The 25230-nt window shown below is 38.9% G+C and overlaps 1 protein-coding gene across 2 annotated transcripts in view; it reads right to left on the bottom strand.

Moving 5' to 3' along the window:
• The window catches only part of LOC149813049 (Asparagine synthase family protein), a 176510-nt gene that overhangs the window by 66871 nt on the left and 84409 nt on the right, over nucleotides 1-25230 (bottom strand). For both annotated transcript variants that reach the window (XM_089990915.1, XM_089990916.1), the window contains exons 7-8: nucleotides 22977-23088; nucleotides 22507-22612 (exon numbers count right to left, since the gene is read on the bottom strand). In XM_089990915.1, coding sequence (XP_089847041.1) covers nucleotides 22507-22612; nucleotides 22977-23088 — 218 coding nt within the window. The remainder of the gene's footprint in view (nucleotides 1-22506; nucleotides 22613-22976; nucleotides 23089-25230) is intronic.

The raw sequence follows: 25230 nt of genomic DNA, 5'->3' as shown, positions 1-25230 counted from the left end.
GGGGTCGGTTACGGCAGGCGTAACCGAAACCTCGCGCCTCTCGGCAGGGGGGGTTTCGGCGATAAAAGGGAAGTGGAAGAGGGGGGTCTCACCCTCTTCCCTCGTCTCTCTCTTTCCCTCTTCCCCCGTCTCTCCCTCTCTCTCTCGTGTGGGCGTGCATTGGAGAGGTGGAGGTCGCCGGAAAACTGCAGCCACCAGCAGCCCCCTTCTCCTGTCCTTTCCCTTGGGTGCGGCAACCACCGACGCCAGCCCTAGCTGCTGTTCCCAGCCTACAAGGCCATCAACGACCTCTTTCTCTCACGGCAGCAACCCCAAACACCGATTCAAAGGTACGGGTTTCTCTATTGTCTTAGATGAGAAAAAAGGGACATGGATTCGTATTCCATGTGGTATTTTCGTGAAAATCCATGGATGAAATCAAGGTATTTTCATCTTCTTGAAGGTTGTTGTGTAATAAAATAGATGTAGATGTATTTTTATGAAAACAAAATTTTAAACCATGAGATATATGGCTTTTCATGTGTGCGTCAAGGTAGATTTGACCTCCACGATTTTCCAATGTATAAGAAAGGGATTATTTAAAACGTATGCATGTCACTGCATAGGTAAAAATCCACTTAAGTATATCACGATTAGGTACATATCTGAATGTAAGCTATACTTACAAGTATCCATGGTCTTTTTATTTTGTTATGGTTGCATATATATATATATATATATATATATATATATATATATATATATATATATATATATATGTATAAGTGCCTGTGGGTTTGTTTACACATGCATACCTGTAGGTGAATCAACAAAAAACATGTTTTCTTGGCAAGGAATCGGTTTATATTCGAACATCTGAATAAAGGACATGCATACTGGGATTCTTTTTCTATTTATGCATAAGCATACCCGAGGTTCTAAATTTTTTCTTCTGTTGGTATGCTGTCAAAAAAAAAAGATTAATTAGTTTTATGAGTGTTCGGTGGGCTGGCTGTCAGACCAGCTGAGTATTGATCGGTTGGCCAGGTCAGGCTGTGCCAGACCCACCCTGAAGCCGGCTGGGCACCTGGCAGTCCAGCCGAGTGGGTCGGATGGACATGTCGGGTCGGATGGATGTCAAAAATGCTTTTTTAAATGAAAAGCTAGTTGAAGAAGTATATATGGAACCCCCTCCTGGTCTAAGTATTCCTAAGGGTAAAGTCCTTCGCTTAGAAAAAACTCTTTATGGACTTAAACAAGCATCAAAAGCTTGGTATGATAGGTTTAGTCGTGTTATGATTGATATTGGTTTTCAATTCTGTTTAACTAACACTGCTTTGTTTATTAAGAATTCTGATGCAGAGATCATTGTGCTTCTTCTCTACGTGGATGATATGATCATCACCGGAAGCGATAAACAGGGAGTTGAAACAATCAAAACACTTCTTAAATCTCATTTTGAAATGACTGATTTGGGCTTGTTGAGATATTTTTTAGGCATTGAAGTTGCTTATTCTTCTAGAGGATATTTATTATCTCAGACTAAATTTGCTTTTGATATTGTTTTCAGGTCTGGTATTACTGATGATAAGAAAGTCGACACTCCAGAAGTTGTTAATGTTAAAATGAAGATTGATGATGGAGAACTTCTTGCAGACCCTACTCCTTACAGACAGCTTGTCGAGGCACTTTCCTATCTATCCATTACCAGACCAGATATAGCACATGTTGTTCATACATCAAGTCAATTTCAACATGCTCCTACTTCTGTTCATATGGGAGCAGTCATGCGTATTATCAGATACATCAAGTCCTCTCTTTCACGAGGACATTTCTTATCTTCCTCCTCTTCTCTTGATTTAATTGCATATACTGATGCTGATTGGGGAGGTGATCCCAATAACAGACACTCAACCACTGGCTTTTGTGTCTTTTTAGGGGAATCATTAATCTCGTGGAGGTGTAAAAAGCAGCAGAAGGTATCTCTCTCATCCATCGAAGCTGAATACAGAGTCATGGCAACCACGACCATGGAAGTAGTTTGGCTCCGACGACTGCTTGCTGATATGGGAGTTGAAGCAACAAAGGCTTCACAAATGTGTTGTGACAACAAAAGTACGATCTACATTGCCAGTAACAGAACATTCCACGAACGCACCAAACACATCGAAATGGATTGTCACTACGTCAGAGAGGAATATCTACACGGGATAATTGATCTGCCATATGTCACTTCAGAATATCAGTTAGCAGACTTCTTTACAAAGCCTCTCGCTGCTCCCCGATTTCACTTTCTCTTAGACAAACTTTCGCTCATTGTACCGTAAGTTTGAGGGGGAGTGTTAAAATGTAAAACTGTACATATATGTATATATAATAATATTATATTATTATATATATATAAATACATTTTTCATTTCTTTCATTTCTGTAATTTTTTTTCCTTTATTTTTATTTTTTGTCTTTATGTCATCTAGTTCAGTTTGAACTAGAATGACTGTTGCTAGTCAAGTCTTGTCCAGACTTGACTAGCAATAGAGTTGTTGGACTGACACAGTCCAACAGCTCTTAATAGAGCTGTTGGACTGACACATTCCAACAGCTCTAAATAGAGTTGTTGGACTGTGCCCAACAGCTCTATTGAGTCCTCTTTCAGAAGGGGTGCAGCCCCTCTTGTATTTTACTCCAATGCTTCTTAAGCAATTGGTTTTTCATATCAATAAAGAATACATTTTTATTTTTATTTTGTTTCCAGTTATACCCTTTTTAAGGGTTATGCTTTAGTGTCATTCTTGACACTTGCTCTTGTTAATCTAAGCTCGTGTTTCGAAGATCCTCATTTCATTTCAGTTTCTCCAAATTCCAAAACACACTTTTTGTAATGTTGCCCAACATAAAGATATAAATATTTGGCATAAGTGCCTTAGAAACCGAAATATTGTTAAGCTTTCTTATTTACATTTTGCTAAAAATTTATGTAAAGATAACTTCAATTGTAATGATTGTATTCTTAAAAAAATGATAAGCTTACCTTTTGGACAAAGAACAATGTTTTCAACTAAACATTTTGAAATTGTGCATTTGGATGTATGGAGACATCCGTTGTATCCAAGGGAGGTTTTTCCTATTATGTTATTTATGTTGAAGATTATTCAAAATATTGTTGGATATATTTTCTCAAACATAAATATAAAGTTTTTTCAACCATTAAGGCCTATCATATGATGATTCAAAATCAATTCAATGATAAACTACAAATTCTTAGGACCGATTCTAGAGGAGAATACATGTCAAATGAGTTTAAAAGTTATATTAAAAACAATGAGATTATCCATCAAAGATCATGCCCTAAAATGTCTCAACAAAATGGCTTGGCCGAATGAAAACATAGACATATAATTGAAACCACTAGGACCTTACTTATTTCTCAAAACATACCAAAAAGATTTTTGGCTGAAGCGGCCCTTGCATCGGTTTATCTCATAAACCGTCTTCCATCAAAAAATTTGAATCAAATATCTTCTTTCGAAACTTTACATAAAAAAGAACCTGACTACAACAGATTAAGGATTTTTTGTTGTAAATGTTTTGTCCTCACTGACAAAAATGACAAATTATCTCCCAAAGTCTTCCCTTGTGCATTCCTTGGGTATTCGGAAACGCAAAAGGGATTTAGGTGTTATGATATTTAAAATGACAAACTATATGTTTCAAGAAATGTAATTTTCTTGAAAAATATGAGTGGATTTGATGCACATAAATCTCTTGAAGATAATGTCGATTACTCCTTGTTTGAGTTATTATCTAGAAATAACTAGTGATGATGAAGAGATTGATGACAGGCAAATGAATGAAATTATTCCACTACCTATTCAACATGAAGAAGAAACGATTAATGAACCAATTCCATATACACATAGAGATAGAAATACATTTAGAAGTGCAATTGAAAAGTATAATGAACCCAATGAACCTATCTTAAACCACTCCCGAAGAACCGAAAGATCTAGGAGAAATGCTTCTAGATTTATATCCTATGAATCTTTTTCTCAAAAATATAAAGCATGTCTTAGTGTCATTCATTCCTACAAAGAACCTAAAATTTTTGAAGAAGCTAAGAAAATGATAGAGTGGAGGGATGCAATGGATAATGAACTTAGAGCACTCTAGAAAGCCAAGACTTGAGATTTTCAATATCTACCGAATGGAAAGAAAACAATAGGATGTAGATGGGTCTTTAAAGTAAAAACTAAGAGTGACGAGAGCCTTGAAAGATATAAAGTACGGCTTGTTGCAAAAGGCTATAGCCAGAAATATGGTATAGATTACGAGGAGACTTTTGCTCTTGTTGCACAGATGGTTATCGTCTGGTGTTTGATCACTATTGCATCCATTAAAAAATGGAACATATACCAAATGGATGTAAAAAATGTATTCCTAAATGGGGATCTAAATAAAGAAGTTTACATGAATGCTCCTTCGGGCATGGATGTACCAAAAGGTAAAGTCCTTCGTCTACAAAAAGCACTCTATAGATTAAAGCAAGACCCCAAGGCTTGGTATGATCAATTTAACAAAGTAATGGTAGAGAATGGTTTTATTTCAAGCTATATTGACATTGCCTTATTTGTCAAAAAGTCTGATGCAGGAATTGTAATTTTACTGTTATATGTTGACGATATGTTAATTACAGGTAGTGATATTAAGGGGATCAAAAGTATCAAAAATACACTAAAAGAAAGATTTGAGATGTCAGACTTAGGGTATCGGACATATTTTCTAGGCATTGAAGTTGCCTATTATCAGAGGAGTTATTTTTTGTCACAAACTAAACTTGCGTGCGAGGTTATTGACAGATCTGGCATCACAGACTGTAACGCCCCAAAAATCCAGGACTTGTAACTTTTAGAATAGTTTAGAAAGCTTTGAAATCATACAATAATCAAGAGTTTAAATAGTACTTCAGCGGAAAATGGTATTTTTAAAACAACAAGTCGATGGACCTTGAGCACATTACAGCGTAAACTTTCCTTTACCGAATTCCGCACAACTATCGAAATCAAATGGTTTTAAAATGCAATTTCAATGATGGAGAATTTGTTTGTTGAAACCAAGAAGAAGTTTACTAAAACAGTTTTAGTAACTCAAGGTTTAATAAAAAGAGAATTTTTAAAACACTTTATACCAAATTTACCAACATGTCCTCAGGAGCGAAACGTCAGGGAAAGAGCTCTATCTTGATCTCATCACGTCATCGTGTCATCGCAGACTATAATACCTATCTATTACATGCCCATAAAATGTGTCAGTTCTACTAAAAACTGGTAAGTGCACAGACAGGACAATATTGAACATAATTAAGCAGAATAATTTAATATGTCAAGTAGACAGGCAATTTTATAGAAATTTAATTTCAACAGATTCATGGAGTAACTATCGTGAGCAAAATGCTAAAACTATTACAAACATTTCACTGGCACAAGTAGGCTAATTATTATAAGCAAAGCACTGCATAAGCAAGCAAAATACGATGCTACATCAATCACACACATAATTTCATAAGTATTGAAATCCGTTGCATGCTATAGCTTTCATACGTGCATAACTCAACAAATTGTGTGATCGGATTTAAATTATGTTTCGATATTAACTGGCCAAGTGGGTACGCACAAGGCACGACTCTAGAAACAGCCTAGACTGATCCAGGGGTTTATTATGCTATGTATTTTAAGATAACCCGGATAGCTGACTGAGTCCGCACCTAAGGGGACGATCAGTGACCAAGAGAGAAATCCCCAAAGCAGCATAAACAATGGATGCATCCCGAACATGGAGAGCTACCACCTAGGATAATTATGGTAGTCCCTTTCCCCTAACTCCGATGACTGGGGAAGCCGAGTCTTTTGCTCGTAACTGTCATTAATGGCTTATCCATCGAAGTTTTTGTATCTTCCCATCCTCTCTCCTGACAGGAGTCAACGGTTCGAATGAGTACATCAGGGGTAGTTAACTGAAGACCCATTCTACAGACTCTGGTCTTTCGCCCCAACTCGAGTATCTTGCCGGTGAAGGCGGAAATCATCATTTATTTAGGTGATCTCAACATTTTGTTATTTGCACTCATCAAGGTTGCCACAACCTACTCATCCAATCATCGCAACGTAAGAAGACGTACTTGTCAAAAAGTACGGACGTACTTGTCAAAAGTATGACTACGATAAAAGGGATATGGTTTCACAAAAGAAACCCCAACAGATATTATCTGCATAAGAAGTAACACGACACAATTTGACAAGATAAGTCTTGAATTCATTTCAACAATATTTTACATATTTCATGATACAAGGTCGTCTCGAATCTCTCGTCTGGTCAACAAAGCGCTTAACATGTCGTGCATGTCTAAAAGTACGCAACACTGAAAAAGGGAGGTGCGTAGGCTTCTCAAAAGGAACACCCAACACACAACTTCATAACGATCCAAAGAATATAGAAGTGCTCATTTGACACGATTCATCCTTAAAAGCCACAATGCCACATTAAGTCATTCACACAAGGCACAACACTATCAATCTTGCATCCAAAATTTATCTTAGTATCGACATGCGACACTAGATTGATAAATGAAGAATGGGTCCTTCAACAGAACCCCACTCATTCATAGGCTCATGCCCCTGATCGGGGTTATTCGAATTGGGTCGCAACTCGAATCGGGGTTATAAAATATTTCTCCCAAGTGTGTGGACCTGGGAGGGCCCAAATGTGACTTCGCAATCCGATAGGACTTAAAACTTAACTTTGCAAAAGTTGTGCATTTTGAAGAGCACTGGGTTTGCAGAAGGAAATCCTTTTTAAAAGAACTATAGCGCACAAGCATAACTTCTAGTGTTTTGAAAGCAACTGAAATCAGGTTAGGCACAAGACTACATTTATGTAAGTACCTATTTACCATAAGTGTGAGCATATGCAAATTATAACATGACAACAAACAACTCTCGACTTGCAATGCCGCACATTGAGCGAAAAGCACATAAGTAACACATGAGGTACCAAAACCATACCTTGACCACTTAAATAGGCAAACACATAAGGTCATAAGTAATACACGAGACACGAAGTCGTACCTCACTCAAAGGAAACGTGCAGGCAAAAATGGATGCAAGCAAACAAGGGCATATGTATTTCAAGAAATACGAAACCACACCTCAACTCATAAGCAACTATACAAAATAATGATCGAAGAATGAAATTGTACATCGACCCATAAGAACGTACAGGCAAGTATATATGCAAGCAATTAAGGGTATAAGTATTGCAAAAAGTATGAATCCACCTTCAACCACATAAGCAAATACGCAAATTAATACTCAAAGAGTAAAATCATACCTCGACTCATAAATATGCAGACAAGAAAATATGAAATGCAGAAGCAATATAAATCTAAGCATATCTAGCATGGGCATCTTAATTATTTCAACTTAAATAGGTTCATTTATTACCCTTTGTGTGACTTTACCCTACCTCGGGATGTCGTGTAGCTGCGTGCGTCTACGGGTGTAGATGATACGAGGCTCAGGTCGCGGAGCCAGAGCGGGGTTCGATACGAAGTCTGCAAAAGTATGAGTATTCAGCGTTACATTATTTATCATGTGAAAAAAAGAAAATCAGGCCTGTCGATCGAAAAAGAGAGAGACAGCAGGGGTGTGCCCCCTGTTGACCGAAAACGAAAAAGCGACAGGGGGCGAGCCCCTGCCGGCTGACAACAGCAGGGCGACAAGGGATGAGCCCCTGTCGAAAACAGCGAGGCGGCAGGGGGCCAGCCCCTGCCGACAGCAACAAGACGGCAGGGCCTGCCCCTGCCGACCGCAGCGAGGCGGCAGGGGTCGAGCCCCTGCCGACAGCAACGAGACGACAAGGGGGGCCAGCCCCTGCCGACTGCATCGAAGCGGCAGGGGGGCCAGCCCCTGCCGACAGCCAAGAGACGGCAGGGCTAGCCCCTGCCGACAACAACAAGGAGGCAGGGGCCAGCCCCTGCCGAGAGGCGGCAGGCGGCCAACCCCTGTCGACAGAGAGAGGGAGAGAGCTCGGGACGGGGTGACAGGGGGACACGCCCCTGCGTGCCGAGAATCAAGGGGCAGCAGGGGGATATCCCGTGCCCTTGTAATGAAAAGAGGCGGAAGCACCAATAGGGCAAAAAGTCACTCTTTAAGAGTGACTACAAGAGCCAAGAACACAAACACCAAATGTGCACACACCAAAACTCACAAATATAGAAAATGACTTAAAGTCATAAGTTGGATTTATTGAAGAAAGGAAGAGAAGGGTGTAAAAACCCATGCTTACAAGAGATGAACACCTCTTCTATTTATAGAGGAGGAGGGCACAAGAAGGGACCACAAGGGGGCTCCCTTGTAGTCGTTGGGAGCCCCCAACGGTCAGAAATCTGACCGTTGGGGCCCCAACGACTACAAGAGTGGGGCCCCTTGTGGTTCAAACAAAAGGAAAAATAAAAAAAGAAAAAGGTAAAAATGGAAAAGGAAAAAAGAAAAAGTGAAAAAATAAAAAGTACATTTGCAGTTTTACAAGAATACCCCTATCGGGTATTTCACTAAAAAGAATAGGTATATATATACATATATGTATATATATACTTATATATGTACGAATGTATATATATATAAGTATATGTATATATATATATATATATATATTTTTTAACACGTCCCCTCAAACTTTACGGGGAGAAGACCGAAAGTTTGCTAAGAAGAAACATAAATCGTGGAGTCGGGAGCGCTTTGGTGAAGAAGTCAGCTAGTTGATACTCTGAAGTAACATATGGTAATGAAATAGTCCCTCTGAGGTATTCGTCTCGAACATAATGGCAATCCATTTCGATATGCTTTGTCCGCTCATGAAAGGTGTGATTGCTGGCAATGTATATCGCACTTTTGTTATCACAGCAGAGCTTGGTAGGAGTGGAAGTGAGGACGCCCATGTCAGCAAGGAGACTTCTGAGCCATACGATTTCCATAGTTGTCATCGCCATAGCCCGATATTCAGCTTCAGTAGATGATAAGGAGACCTTCTGCTGCTTCTTGCATCTCCACGAGATAAGAGATTCACCTAAAAAAATACAAAGACCTGTAATTGAGATACGATCATTGGAATTTCCTCCCCAGTCAGCATCAGTAAAAGCAGTCAATTCAAGAGATGAGGAAGAGGATAAGAAGAGTCCCTTGGAGATGGTATTCTTGATATATCGCACAATTCTCATTACGGCCGCCATATGAACCGTGGTAGGTGCGTGCTGAAACTGGCTCGCTGCATGAACCGCATGAGCTATGTCAGGACTGGTGATGGATAGATAGGTGAGGGATCCAATTAATTGACGGTAGGGAGTTGGATCTTCAAGAAGAACACCATCTTCAAGTCTTAGCTTCGCATTGATAACTTCGGGAGTCTCAACTTTCTTTTCATCAGATATTCCTGATTTGGTACAAATTTCTGCAGCTAACTTCATTTGAGATAAGATGTATCCTCGTGCGGAATAAGCCACTTCAATTCCTAAAAAATATCTCAAATAACCAAGGTCAGACATATCAAAAGTATCTTTTAGCATAGATTTAACATCATTTACTCCCTTTTTGTCATTCCCAGTGATGATCATATCATCAACATACAGCAGTAGCATAATAATGGAGTCACCTGTCCTTTTAACAAAAAGAGCAGTATCAGTATAGCAAGAGGAAAAACCTAAATTGATTAATACATTACTAAACCTGTCATACCAAGCTTTAGAAGCTTGCTTAAGTCCATATAAAGCCTTTTTTAATTTTAAAACTTTTCCATTTAAATTCATACCTGGAGGTGGTTCCATATAAACTTCTTCATTTAAATTGCCATTCAAGAAAGCATTTTTAACATCAAGTTGAAAGATTGGCCATTTTTTAACAAAAGCTATAGCAATAAGGGCTCGAACACTAGTCATTCGAGCAACTGGGGCAAAAGTTTCATCATAGTCTACCCCATACTCTTGGGCATATCCTTTGGCTACCAACCTAGCCTTATATCTTTCTAATGAACCATCACTTTTAGTTTTTACTTTAAACACCCATCTACATCCAATGGGTTTCTTGCCATTGGGAGGATCAATGATTTCCCAAGTTTGCGCCTTTTTAATGGCATTAAGTTCAAGTTCCATAGCTTCATTCCAATGAGCATATTTTTTAGCATCATTGTAATGAGATGGTTCATGAAAGGAGTGAAGAGCAAGTAGACATGCTCGATAATTAGGAGAAAAAGAGTCATAAGAAACAAATCTATTTGGTATCTTGGGAATGCGATTTGATCTTCTTTGAGAGGTTTCTTCTATTGACTCATTTTGAGAAAATCTTTCAAGGGCACAAGGAGGATTTCTTTCATTCCTTCTAGAGTAGACTTGTATTTGTCTTGAAGCATTTTCTTCTAAGTTTGGATCATTATTTGGATGTTCAACAAGATCTTCATTAAGAGGTTCACTAGGATCAACATGATCATCTATGATGTTTTCTTGAGGTAACAAGTCAAATAAAAAGGAATAGTCAATATTTTCATTTGGTTGATGCGAAAAACCATTTTCTTCTTCGAGAAATGTGACATCTTTTGAGATATAAAGTTTATTCTTAAGTATGTCAAAACATCGATATCCTTTTTGTTTTTCGCCATATCCTAAGAAAATACATTCAATAGCCCTATGAGAAAGTTTATCATTTTTGCGAATTAAAACAAAGCATTTACATCCAAAAATTCTTAATCTTTTATAATCGGGAGACATATTGTAAAGTTTTTCAAATGGAGAAAGATTTTTCAAAGAGGATGAAGAGATTCTATTGATGAGATATGTTGAGGTTAGAACCGCTTCGGCCCAAAAGGATTTTGGGATATTTTTTGAAATCAATAATGTTCTTGTAGTTTCTATTATGTGCCTATGCTTTCTTTCCGCAAGACCATTTTGTTGCGGAGTGTTGGGACAAGAACGTTGATGACAAATTCCATTTTCTTTTAAGTAACTTTAAAAATCATTAGACATATATTCTCCTCCCGAATCGGACCTAAGAATAGATAGATTTCCCAAAAATTGATTTTTAACCATTGCATGAAATTCTTTAAAGAAGGAGAAGACTTCGGATTTGCGACTTAGGAAGTATATCCACGTAAATCTAGTGAAGTCATCAATAAAGACTACATAATACGAAAAACCTCCTTTAGATAAGATTGGAGAGGGTCCCCACACATCGGAATGAACAAGTTCAAATGGCCGAGTGGCAAAGTAACTTCTTTGAGGAAACGGAGTAGCTTTAGATTTCCCAAAAATGCAATCTTTACAAGTCATGTGATTATCTTTACAAGTATTGTCCAAAAATGGGAAAAGAGACATTTTTACAAAATTTGGATGACCAAGTCTCTCATGCCAAATTCCAATACTTTTGTCTTTAACAAGATTGCAAGATGATTTAGATGGAAGCGTCAAAAAGTCCATAAAATAGAGATCACCCCTTCTATGGCCTTGCCCAATCAGCTTCCCTGACTGGAGATCCTGCACGGTGCAATCTTTAGGTGAGAAAGAGACTTGGCATCCATGGTCGGTGATTTGGGAAACGGAAAAAAGATTTAAATTAATTTTTGGAACGACTCTTACTTTAGGAACAAAAAAGTTTTGAGAATTTTTGAAGTCAAGTGTTCCAATACTTTCAATTCTCAATGACTTTCCATCGGCCGTTGAAACATAGGAGGACATGGGTTCGGAAAAGACATTTGAAAGAGAGTTTTTATGAGATGTCATATGAAAAGAAGCACCAGAGTCTAGTATCCACATACCTGGAGGTGATGAAGAGTAGGCGATGGCGGCTCCGGATGTTGAAGGAGAAGACTTGAGAAGGTGTTGGAGAACTTCGGAGATATGATTAAGAGTTTCTTTGATATCTCCTTCTTTGGTACTTTCTTCCTTCTTTGGAGAACTTTCTCCAACCGCGGCAACCTTTCCTTTAAGCTTTGGACAAACCGGTCTAATGTGCCCCGGTTCATTACAATAGTGGCATATAATTCCCTTTCTAGGCCCATTGCTATTTTTGTTAAAGTGAGGAGGTCTATATGCTTTAACATTCGATCCGGGCCTATTAACGGCCAAAACTTCATCACTCCTAATGCTCAAGCCAAGTCGAGTTTCTTCTTGACATATCTCGGCAAGGGCATCTTCAATAGGTAGGGATTTGCTTCTATGGAGAAGAGATGCCCTCACTTGTTCAAATTTCGGGCGAAGACCATGGAGGAATTGAAAAAAGTGCTCCTTTTCAATTTGTTCCCTTCTTAGCTCAATATCTTGTGGAGCAACCCATTTAGGCTCAAGGAGGGCAAGCTCATCCCAAAGAGGGGTTAGAGAGCTAAAATAGTCCCGGACACTCATATCCATTTGTTTGGTAAAACGGATTGTTTCTTGACAAAAGAATTGCCGAGCAAGATCCTTTTGGGTATACATACCCTTAAGGAAAAACCAAGCCTCATTGGCCCTTCTAAATTTGGCAATATTAGCACAATTTTTAAGGTCTACATTGTTCATAAACCATGCCAAAATTTTGGCATGGTTACTTTCCCAATCCTCAATTTTGGATTGATGTTCATTAATGGCTTTGATGCGCTCATCGCCATCTAAAGCTTTTTCAACTTCATTTTCAATTTTTGTAAGAACAAGAGAGGGTTCGGGAGTAGTTCCCATAACAAAGCCCCAAAGTTTCTTACCTCTTAGATGATTTTCCATAGCGGAGGCCCACATGAGATAGTTGGACCCATTTAACTTAAAAGAAAGCTCCACTTTAGAGTCACGTTCCATCGGCACCAAATATGCTTCCTTTCTTCAAAACTTTGAGAGGCACGCGTTCCAAGGTGACAAAAGAAAAGTCCAATCACCAACCGAGCTTTGATACCATGTAATGAAAAGAGGCGGAAGCACCAATAGGGCAAAAAGTCACTCTTTAAGAGTGACTACAAGAGCCAAGAACACAAACACCAAATGTGCACACACCAAAACTCACAAATATAGAAAATGACTTAAAGTCATAAGTTGGATTTATTGAAGAAAGGAAGAGAAGGGTGTAAAAACCCATGCTTACAAGAGAGGAACACCTCTATTTATAGAGGAGGAGGGCACAAGAAGGGACCACAAGGGGGCTCCCTTGTAGTCGTTGGGAGCCCCCAACGGTCAGAAATCTGACCGTTGGGGCCCCAACGACTACAAGAGTGGGGGCCCTTGTGGTTCAAACAAAAGGAAAAATAAAAAAAGGAAAAGGTAAAAAAGGAAAAGGAAAAAAGAAAAAGTGAAAAAATAAAAAGTACATTTGCAGTTTTACAAGAATACCCCTATCGGGTATTTCACTAAAAAGAATATGTATATATATATACTTATATATATACGAATGTATATATATATAAGTATATGTATATATATATATATATATTTTTTAACAGCCCTCCCATAAGCCAAGAGGCGGCAGGGGGCGAGCCCCTGCCAGCCCAGCAAAACAAAGGGCGACAGGGGCATTGCCCCTGCCAGCCGAGACAGGAAGGCGGCAGGGGCACTACCCCTGCACGCCAAAACCCTAGAGGCAGCGGGGCGAGCCCCTGCCTGCAGGGAAACAGGAAGCGGCAGGGGCATTACCCCTGCCTACCGGTGATCGAGAGGCGGCAGGGGGACTAACCCCTGCCAGAGAGAGAGGTCGGGGCGACAGGAGCCACCAACCTCCTGTCGACCCCTTCGCAGGCCACATAGGAGAGGGGGGGCGCGGCAGGGGTCGTGCGCCGCCTATCGGCCTCCCGGCGAGGTGACAGAGAAAAGGGGGGGGGGGGGGGGAAGAGAGAGAAGAAGAGGGAGGAGAAGGGGCGTACCTGAGAGGCGGTGGCCGGCGTCGGCGTGGGTCGCAGCGACGGCGTTGGTGGCGAGCGCAGCAAAGGAGGAGGGGGGTCGTCACGAGGGGATCGAAGGGATGCGAAAGGGAGGCGTGCCTCCCCTCGCCCTCCTACACAGGTCTTAAAGGCACAAGGGGGGGGGGGGGGGGGCGATGAATGGGGAAACCCCAATGGGTTTCCCCTTATTTCCCCGAAATCGCAGGTGGAGGGGGGGTAAGGGTGTTGCGGCGCTCGGGAAGTCCTGAGTCGGGTTACTAAAACCCTAATGAAAAGGGGCCCGGGTCCAATACAAATTTTTTTTTTTGAAACGTGGGTTTTACACAGACAATAAGATATGTGATACTCCTAAAGTTGTAGGATCCAAAATGAAGATTGATGATGGAGTACCCTTGGACGATCCTACTCCTTACCGGCAACTTGTGGGATCACTAATGTACCTTAGCATTACAAGGCCCAACATCTCACACGTCGTACACGCTACAAGTCATTTTCAACATGCCCTACATCCGTTCATATGGGCATTGTTCTCCGAGTTATCAAATACATAAGGGTAACCATAAATAAGAGAGTGTTTCTTTCCTCAACTTAAGAATTAAATTTAATTGCTTATACTGACTCTGCTTTAAGTTGAGTAAGAGTAAGACAGAATATATGAAATGTCGGTTTCGTAAGCAATGAAGTAGTGATGGGAGTGTAGTGAAGCTTGGTGAGCAAGAAATACCGGTGGATGATTGTTTCAAATATTTGGGATCTATCATTCAAAAGCTATGTCACATGGGTGCGGGTGCGGGTGCGGGTGCGACACGGGTGCGGCGCAATTTTAAAAATTTTGGACACGGGGACTCGGCTATATATATATATATTTAAAAAAAATTTATATATATATATATATATATATATCCAGTGTGTGCATATGTCTATATGAATTTTGGACTCGGCTCGTGACTCTTCCAAGTTGTCTCAGATCTTGAACTAACTGAGTTAAAATAGTAGTATAACTGGGTTAAAACCAAACTAGGCTGAGTTTATCATTGACTCAGCCGAGTCTTAGCTACCATGGGAATAAAACATCATCAAGGTATTAATTAAAAGCATTAACTAAAAGCATGTTCTGGTAAATCATTAAATATCTTTTGCTAAAATTCATAACATTAATTAAAAGCAGTAAAAGCTTTTAATTTTTCAAAGCTAGATTTGAAAAAGAGAGAGAGAGAGAGAGATCTCGGTGGATGAGAAAGTGTTGCTACTCGTGGATGAGAATTTATTAGCTTTTATAAGAGAGAGAACTTGGTGGATGAAAAGTGTTGGTACTCGTGGATGAGAATTTATTAGCTTTTAAGATTGAGAGAGAGAATTAAATGATAATATTTAAGAATAAATTTTTTTTCTGGGCCTAATGTTTAAGACTCATGCTATATATATATATTTTTAAAAAATATATAAAAAGATCTTTTTTTTGTTTTTTGTAATAAAAATGGACATTTTTGGACTCGGTCAATGTTGACCGAGTCCAAAATTAAGACGGACTCGGCCTGGACTCGTTGACCGAGTCCGACTCGGCGTTGACCGAGTCCAGGCAGTGTCCGAGGATGCACCCATGTCCGCACCCGTGTCGGGGCGTGTCGACTCGGGTGCGGCACCTCCCTAGCCGAGTCCGTGTAACATAGTTCAAAAGTATGGAGAAATTGATGGAGATGTTTGAAGGGAAAGTTTTATAGGACGACTATTAGGCCCGCTTTACTATATGGTACAGAATGTTGGGCTGCCAAGAGACATCATATTCAAAAAATGAGTGTAGCTGAGATGCGTATGCTTAGATGGATGTGTGGAAATACAATAAAAGATAAGATTCGAAACGAGGAGATACGTAAGAAGGTAGGCGTTGCACTCATTGAAAATAAGATGAGAGAGAATCGTTTATGGTGGTTTGGACATATTCGGCGAAGGCCTAATGATGCTCCAGTTAGAAGGATGGAGAAATGGGAAAATATATTAGTTAAAAGAGGTCGGGGTAGGCCTAGGAAGACTTGGATGGAGATGATAGGAAACGATATGAAGGCTTTGAACCTCACCGAGGACATGGCATTGGATAGAAATGATTGGAGGAGAAGGATTCATGTGGAAGACCCAGAATGATTTTCTTTGTTGGTTCATATCGCCGACCCCAATTGTTTTAGGATGAAGGCGTAGTTGTTGTTGTTGTTGTATACTGACTCTGATTGGGGAGGTGACCCAAATAACCGTCACTCCACCAGAGGCTTTTGTATTTTTTTAGGATAATCATTGGTCTCATAGAGATGCAAGAAACAACAGAAGGTGTCTCTATCATCCGCCGAAGCAGAATATTGAGTCATAACTTCTACAATTATGATGATTGTAACGCCCCGAAATTTTAACCAAATTTTATGAGGATTTTTTTTATATATATAACAGCGAAAATAAGTAATATTATGGGGTTAAACATTCTGGAACCTTATAGTGGAGAGCAAACCAAATCATTTATTTCATTTCATTTTCAAATGAATAATAACATCAGAGTATAATACATGTTCTAATAAATAAAAAAGAAACCACAATATCCCGAGAACAGTAAATTCAAAGTCTCAATCGAAGCCTCATCCCGCAGTCGCCCATAACTCTATTCTTCACCTGAAAAATGATAAATTTATAGGAATTAGACTACAACTGTCTAAGTAGAAAATCTGTAACTTTTAATGCAGGTATATCATGAATCTAGTATGTGATGTGGGTGTCGTGTGTGATTTTCAGCATATACAGGACCAAATAAAGAAACTATTCAACAACAATAACATGTATATCATTTAACTAACAACCACAACCTTAGCATGGATAACATTTAGTTACACATCAACATAATTTAAATCTCACATGTTACAATTTCTAAAGCATGCTAAAAGTACAAAACTATATTCTGAAAGAGTTATGAAGCTATAAATCTAGCAATTTACTTAGTGTGATACCTAAAATATTCTAATTAGATGTTTATCTTTAATTATCCCGTGGGTACACGCGGGCCGAATCACCCGTAACGAAAGAGAACATTCAGGGGTATATTATTCATGGATGTCTTATTAACCCGAACGTTCTAACCGAAACTGTAAATCCTAAGAGAGCGGCCAGTGGCCGAGAGAACCTCCCAAAGGACAAAACCAAAACATGATGCATCCCTAACTTTTGCAGAAGAACATGGAGCTACCACCTAGGACACATTTGGTAGTCTGGGTCGCCCCCAACTCCGAGGACTGGAGACCAACGAGTCACTTTAGCTCGAAACAGTTAAACACATGTCCCCGGAGTTTTGTACCACCTACCCTCTCCAAGGTAAGCCCGAATCTGAGTGGGTTAATCTTTTCATTTAATTAATTTTCCCAAAGTACAGGGGTATTTCCCCAATCTTCCTTCTACTATCATAGCAGTAGATTCCCAACCTTAGTCATTTTACCAAGGTATATAAACAATCTCATCCTTTTTCATATTGATTGCATAAATCCACTCAGAGTGTTCCGGTGCCTTTAAATCAGTCAAGCACCAATGCCCTGGTACCTTTAAACCATTCAGGCACACAACATTTAAGTTTTCATTAGTTTTATTTTCATAGCACACAACCATTAAGTTTAAGTTTATCTTTAGATTTATCTTTCAAGGTGCATAAATTATCAACTCCAAATACCCGCATCCGGTATCTAACCCATCTTGCCCATTAGGCAAGGCACCTGTCCAAATGTCATAGAGTGTACCAGATTATGTGCTGAGTGTATTTGAGGCAACCTCGAATATAAACCAGTTTATGTGTAGGTTCGATCAATAGTTTATGATTCAACTGACTCCACTCATGTGCAAATCCTGCCGTGGAACTTGTGGTTTCATGTGGAATCCAAGCTGAAAATAACAGAAACTGTGAACCCATTCTGCCTCATTTCAATTTTACAATCGCAGGGTATTCAATGCACAAGAGGAGTGACAACTAGGTATTATTCAGCTGGCATACTATGATTCTTAAAATACAACAGGTATCCATTATCCTGTAATTTACAGAATAATTAAGTATCATACAGCTTGTTTTATACAGAAAAACCAAGGAAAGAACCAGACTCCATTTCAGCCACATGAACCAAATACCTTTAACATTTCAGTTCAGCTACCATACAACCTTTACAGCAAACAATCTTTTCAGCCATTATATTGTACTTTACAAAATAATTAAGTACCATACAACATATTGTGTTACGCAAAAAAACAAAGGAAAAACTAGACTCCATTCAGCCTCATGAACTAAATACCTCTAACATTTCAATTCAACTACCATACAGCCTTTATTCAGATATTGATATTTTTTTTTTTCATATGATGCTTCAGTAACAGTTGGATGTTGGACATGGCCTGATAAAATTCACCAATCGTATTTACATGTGAAAGATTTCTACTATAGATGCACAATAATGTATTGGCAGAACTACAGATCTCATATTTTCGAGAAAAAGAAACACTCACGTCATGCATATGTTTTTTGGAATTAGTATTGTTATTAACATATGGTTATGTAATTATACCAGGCAAGGCAACGGATTACAAGTTAAACAAATATTACTTTAATACTTAGTAACAGATTTCAGATTAGTGCAAGGTTGTTAACACATAGTGAGATATTGTTATTAACACAGGGTAATAGCTTCTAGATTTTGAGAAAACACCAAATACTAGCATAACCCGTAAATCTCGTACTCTAATCAATAACCCCCAAAGTAATTTCAATGAGACATATTTCATGCTTGCAATCAGGATACTCCTACTAAAATCATAAAATCCCTGCATTACATACTTGAGATGTAGGACAATAAAATACAGTAAAAATCTTGCATTAGATTTGGGAAATTCCCAAACATCTTCCAAAAGGCAATTTACCATAAATTTGACAGATGATGCCTCAAAAATAAAACACAAAAAAATCCTACTATAGATTTGATATATCCCATAAACTCGACTTTGAACTACATCCCACACACCACGCTCGATCCACAGAACACCCTAAAGATTCAACATAGTAAAACCTACACTCGTTCTTCGTGGCTGCCGAGTTTCCCCAAATCTGGGGTCATCAGACACCAAGAGTCGGAAATCCCCCAAATTTTGGGTTTGTCTGATAACAAGAAATCGGAACCCCCAAATTCTGGGGTTTGTTCGATACACCGAAATTGGAACCCCCAAAATTATGGGGTGATACGATACAACCACAGGTCCAAGAACCCAACACTGAATCTACCACAAGAAAACCCCCAAGTTTCCTGTTGATTTGGGGTTTTCTTACCGAAATCCCCCTTTCTTTCTCATTTAACCCCAATAGATGTTGCAGCTATCGGAACCCCCAGCTTACAGGCGTGGGTTTTCCAGTAGCCAAGAACCCCATCGGTGCTTAGGACATGCGAAAACTCGGTTCCCTTCCCTTGACAAACCCAATCACAGATCGATGTCAGTCGATACTTACAGAAAAAGCACAGGATCCTACCTTTTTTCGGCGACTGGAGGAGGCTACAGCGAGAGGAGAAGGTGGTTGTCGTTGCTGCGAGAAGGATGTCGCCGACGGCCCTGGTTGCTGGCGACGGCGGCAGCAGGTGGTCGGAGTCGTCGACCGGGAAGAGCGTGAGAGAGGAGGCAGCGGAAGGAAAAGGGAGATGAAAGACGAGCGGCAGAGGGGAGAGAGAGCGAGGTAGCGGGCGAAAAAGGGGCGAGACCCTACCCCCAATTTAACGAGAGGTGACCCCCTCCCCCTTTCGGAAAGAGAGGAGGGGATAACCCTCGGGTTGTTACAACCCCCTGCATGAATCGTGCCCTAGGCACGATTCTTTTAAAATCTTGGTTTTACGGTTACGTCGGGTCCGGATCCGAAACCTGTGACCCACGACACGGGATCCGAGCGTGATTTGGATCCGATTGTTTATAAATGTGGACCCGGGCCGCTAAAAAGGTTTGGTTTTCGGGACCTCTTTTGCGGAGTGGATCCGCAAGTTGGATCCATCTGTGGATCCTCCCCGAGCAGCTTTACATATATCTTATATATATATATATATATATATATATATATATATATATATATATATATATATATATATATATATATATTGTTCCATTGTGGGTCTTGGATCCGAAAGGTGGACCCCAAGCCCATCTACATATTATTTAAAATAATTATCACTCAAAACATTAAATTAAATTTAAATTTATTGCATTTACATATACCTATAAGTTTGTGCGATATAACTATATATGTAGAGACCCCTTTATAGATCCTGGATCCGAAACTTGGATCCCATACCCAAATCACATAAATTATAATATATATATATATATAATTTCTGAATAAATGCATAAAATTGTGGTTATTACAGAGATTGTCTGGATTCATCAGTTGCTGCAAGACATGGGAATTCAAATTCAAGGACCCACGAAGTTGTGTTGTGATAATATGAGTGCAATCTATATTGCTAAGAATCACACTTTTCATGAGCGGACAAAGCATATTGAGATGGACTGCCACTATGTTAGAGAAGCATATTTACAAAAAATCATCGACCTTCCTTATGTGACTTCAGAATATCAATTGGAAGATGAACCAGAACCTTCTATCAAGCTGCAAACTCCAAAAGATAGATTAAAGCCATGAATAAAGAAATTGAGGTACTTCATGAATGTGGTACTTGGGATATTGTTCCCAGACCACATTATAGAAATGTAGTTTGATCTAAGTGGGTGTATAAAATAAAGTACAAACTGGATGGCACTATTGAACAATACAAGGCGAGACTTCTTGCCAAGGGGTTCACACAGAAGCAAGGACAAGACTATGACGAAACCTTCAGTCCGATCGTGAGGATGGGCACCATCAGAGTTATATTGTCATTAGCTATTGAGCATCAGTGAACGCTTAATCAACTTGAAGTCAAAAATGCATACCTACATGAAAATCTAAAAGAGGAAGTGTACATGGAGCAGCCCACTGGGAATGCAGAAGGAGACTCTAAGTAATATGTGTGCAGGTTAAAAAGGGCTATATATGGTTTGAAACAAGTGTCACGCTCTTGGTTTGACAAATTCTCCCTTGAAGTACAAAAATATGGTTTTAGTCGATCTTTTCTCGACCACTCTCTGTTTATTTTTCAATGCCAAGATGTAGTTACTATGTTATTGATATATGTAGATGACATTATCGTTACAGGTAACTCTAATGATCACATTGAGTAGGTCAAAGGATTCCTAAATGATAGATTTAAGATGAAGGATCTTGGTAAATTGCGATATTTTCTTGGAGTTGAAGTTTACAGAACTATGGAAGGGGTGACTCTCACCCAACATAAGTATACTATTGATGTTTTCAGCAAGGCAAGTATGAAAGACGGCAAACCTCTTGGCACACCAAGTGTTCTTCATCAGAAACTCAGTTCTCAAGATGAAGAGTTGTACAAGGATCCTACCGGATATCGTAGCATAGTTGGGATATTGCAATATCTCACTTTTACTCGGCCTGATATTGTTTACTCAATTAATCAGGTGTCTCAGTTTATGCATGAGCCGCGTGTTGGGCATATAGAAGTTGTTAAACGTATTCTTCAGTATTTGAAGGGAACTATCAGAGATAGTCTTCTGTATAGAAAGAGGATGAGTGGACAGCATGCACATGAACTTGTTATTTATACGGATGCAGACTTGGGAGGAGACCTAGATGAACGGAGGTCAGTCACAAGCTATTGTGTTTTTATTGGCATAAACTTAGTTCCTTGGAACAGTAGGAAACAAAAGGGCATTGCAAGATCGAGCACAGAAGCCGAATATAGATTAATGGTAGCTACCACAACCGAGGCAACATGGATTAGACACTTGTTGACAGAAGTAGGAGATTCAGTCTCCCGATCTCTCCTTCTATATGACAATCAAAGCGCCATCATGTCCTTTAATCCCATTCATCACAGTCGTGCCAAGCATATTGAAATAGATCAACATTTTGTGAGACAGAAGGTCGAAGAGAAGAAAATTGAACTTGAGTTCATCCGAACTACTGATCAAGTTGCTGACTTATTTACAAAGGGACTGACCAAGGACAGATTTTGGATGTTAAAAGGCAAGTTGTTCATGGTTCAAAACCATATACAACTTGAGGGAGGGTGAAAAGAAGTAACGTTTTATCTTTTGGATCTGAACCTGGGATCCAGATCCAATCTGTGTTTACTGTTCACGCTATTTCATTAATGGCTAGTCTGTAATTTAGTTATGTTGTAAAAGGGTATTTTAGTACCCTAATTATTGTATTCAGCAAATATAATGAAACAGCCTGGTGCACCTATTCCTGTGTGAGGAATTAGGCTTTCTACAACAGCCGACTCTCTTCCTCTCCCATTCTTTCTCTCTTCGTGTGATTGAATATTGGACTCTGATTTCTAACAATGAATACTCAACAAATATTTTGTTGAATGTAGTTCACAAAAAGTACAATATCACTAAACACAAATAGTATAGGAGCATCTGAAGATATGGCTAGCAAGTTATTTGAAGTACCTATCATCAAAAAGTTATTTCAAGTACCTCCTAGAAGGAGCAATTCTTTGAAGTTCCCTTACACCTTCCTTTGCAGAGATTCTATCAGGTGCAAAATGTCCATCAAAGCTCACATTTAGCAAATCAATTTCATCTGCCAGCAGTATCAACATTAACATCTTATATTTCAAGAAAAATCAATAAAATAGATTCTGATCACCACTGCCTAGCACTAAAAGGAACACTTAAAGCAGAGAGAAATTTTCTCTTTGGAAATCCAAGCTAACAAATTTATATGTATTACAAGATTATAGGGTATCATCATTATTGTTGGCAAACTACTTATACCAGCAAATTAAAATGCTTTTACTGATCAAAAGAAATGGAAAATGTAAGAGATATAAATGAGATGGCCTAGATTAAGGCCATAATATTTAGCATTACAGCAGAAAGATTCTGTAAATATTTTACTCCATAAGATTTATGGTAAATAGTCTTGCATAACTGTCCAGACTTACAGCATGGTTCCAAACACTGGTCCAGCAGTGCTGCCAATATCATGGAGTCTAATCCACCAGAAAAAAGGAGTGCCACAGGGACAAGATTTTGTTTACTCTCAAGCAAACTTCCCTGAAAGCATATTTCCATAGTATATGATCAGCAATCAAAAGAATAGTACTTAACAAAATCATTTTTTTTTCAATTTTGTTTTGGCAATAGCTGAGGAATATGACAGTATAGTTCATCCAAAAGGTAGCTCAAAGTCAATGAAACAAATCAAAGTACAGTCTGCAAAAAACTAGAATGTAACCATGTGTTTTATAATGTGAGTTCTTTCTATTGGTATCCACATTATCAAATATCTAGAAACTAGGTAATGCCCAAATTCTGGATGTGAAGTTCTTGCTGACTGAAGATGACTTGTGAAACTGACATCACAACTGCAAACCGGTATAAAGCATTTCCATATATTTGCACAATTTTCAAGATCTTTAATGTCTCATTGCTAAAACAAGAATACATCAAATACTAGTATTTGTAGCAATTCTCTACAGATGCTTGAAACATACGTGCCTACTAAAATAAATTACAGTTAACAAAGTAAATTCCAAATTAGTAGCAGAAGACATCTATGACTGCAAGAAACATCCTTCACATCAAAAAATGTTAATTTAGTCGAGCAGATTACCATATGATCTGTGAGCTAAACATTCTACATCAAGTGTACCTTACATATAATCATGCAACCATTATTTGCTAGCTTCAGTGATAGTTTAGCATTTAACTTATGTTGACTTGGTAATATTCAAGTTTACACTTTTTAGAATCTACAGTATCCCACTCCAATCTCTTAGTGGTTTCGTTTATTGGCCAATATTCACTTCCACATAATATGAGTGAGAATGCCTAGGGAAAACTCTAAGAGCAATAATGACAATAACGATAACAGAAAATAGCAATATCATTTGATACAATAGTATTAACTGCTAAGCTGTCAAACAATAACTATTGTTATGGCAAGAAGGTGTCCCTTGCCACAAGGTCGAAGTTGGGTGTACTCGGGGAGGGGGGAGGTGCAGGTCAGTCACCTTTAATGGCCAAAAAAACAAATAAATAAATAAAGATTTTATTACTAATTTTACAATTAAATATTATAATTGCTCATCTGGATGTTTCAATGAGTAGCGTGTTCCTATTTATCTTGTTTATAAACAAGTTTATGTGTTTAAATGTCCCACATTTTATTGGTTCTTTCAATTCAGAATAAATAGCAAAACCCCTTTTAGAAATAAGGCGGACCTGTTTCTGTTTTGTGTTTTTATTTAATACTTTCATCCAACTTGCTATGTTGACATTTACTGAGATTTCATCAAGAAATGCCTAGTATTCACATGAAAAAAAATTCTGTTACATGGAATTCTTTATTATGATGTCAAGGCATAAGAGGTGGTGGTCCATGTTTCTTTTCTTTCAATGAATCATGGGCAGCAAGTTGTCATTCTTATGGAATTCCTCAAACTTTCCAGGTTTGCCAAAAACCTACCTAATGACATAATCTATCTGTGAAAGCTGCAGCGTCCCTCGGCCTGTGTCTTGTGACACAAAGAAGAGAGAGAGAAAAGAAAAAGACAGGAGATGAACTAGAGGTTGTGCCCTAGCTGGGACATCCTTCTTGTTGAGATTACATGGAGAAAATACAAGAATACCCTTTAGGTATGAAACATATTACAACAAGAATACATAAAGGAGACATACCAAAAATACCCTTCAAACATGATTTCTAAAAGCCCCCCTCAAACTGTGCATGGGTCTTGAAAGACCATGGACAGTTTGCTCTTAAGGAACCAATGACGCAAAGAGGATAGTGGCTTGGGGAAAAGATCTATTACTTTAGCAAATGTCTATTTCATAAAACCTCTGCCTGTACGGCTGCCATAGCATGATACTCCACTTCGGTGCTACACCGTGCCATTGTCTTCTGTCGTCGACTGAACCAAGAAACGAGATGTTGTCCCATGCCCAATCGGCATCTGAGTAGGCTAGAATAACAAGTGTCAAGCCATCATGAGCCCAGGAAGAAGGCCTTTTATAAACAAGTTCATCATTGATTGTGCCTTTCACATAACGCAGAATTCTTTTAGTTGCTTCCATGTGGCTGAGACAGGGTGACTGCATAAATCTGGAGACTTGGTTGGTAGCATATACTAAGTCTGGCCTCGTGAAGGTAAGATACTGAAGGGCTCCAACGAGGCTTTTGAATTGCTCTCGATA

Source organism: Nuphar pumila, chromosome 16, assembly GCF_984573655.1.
Source record: "Nuphar pumila chromosome 16, dmNupPumi1.hap1.1, whole genome shotgun sequence".
NCBI classification, from domain to species: Eukaryota; Viridiplantae; Streptophyta; class Magnoliopsida; order Nymphaeales; family Nymphaeaceae; genus Nuphar; species Nuphar pumila.
This window is presented reverse-complemented; position numbering and strand designations above follow the sequence as displayed.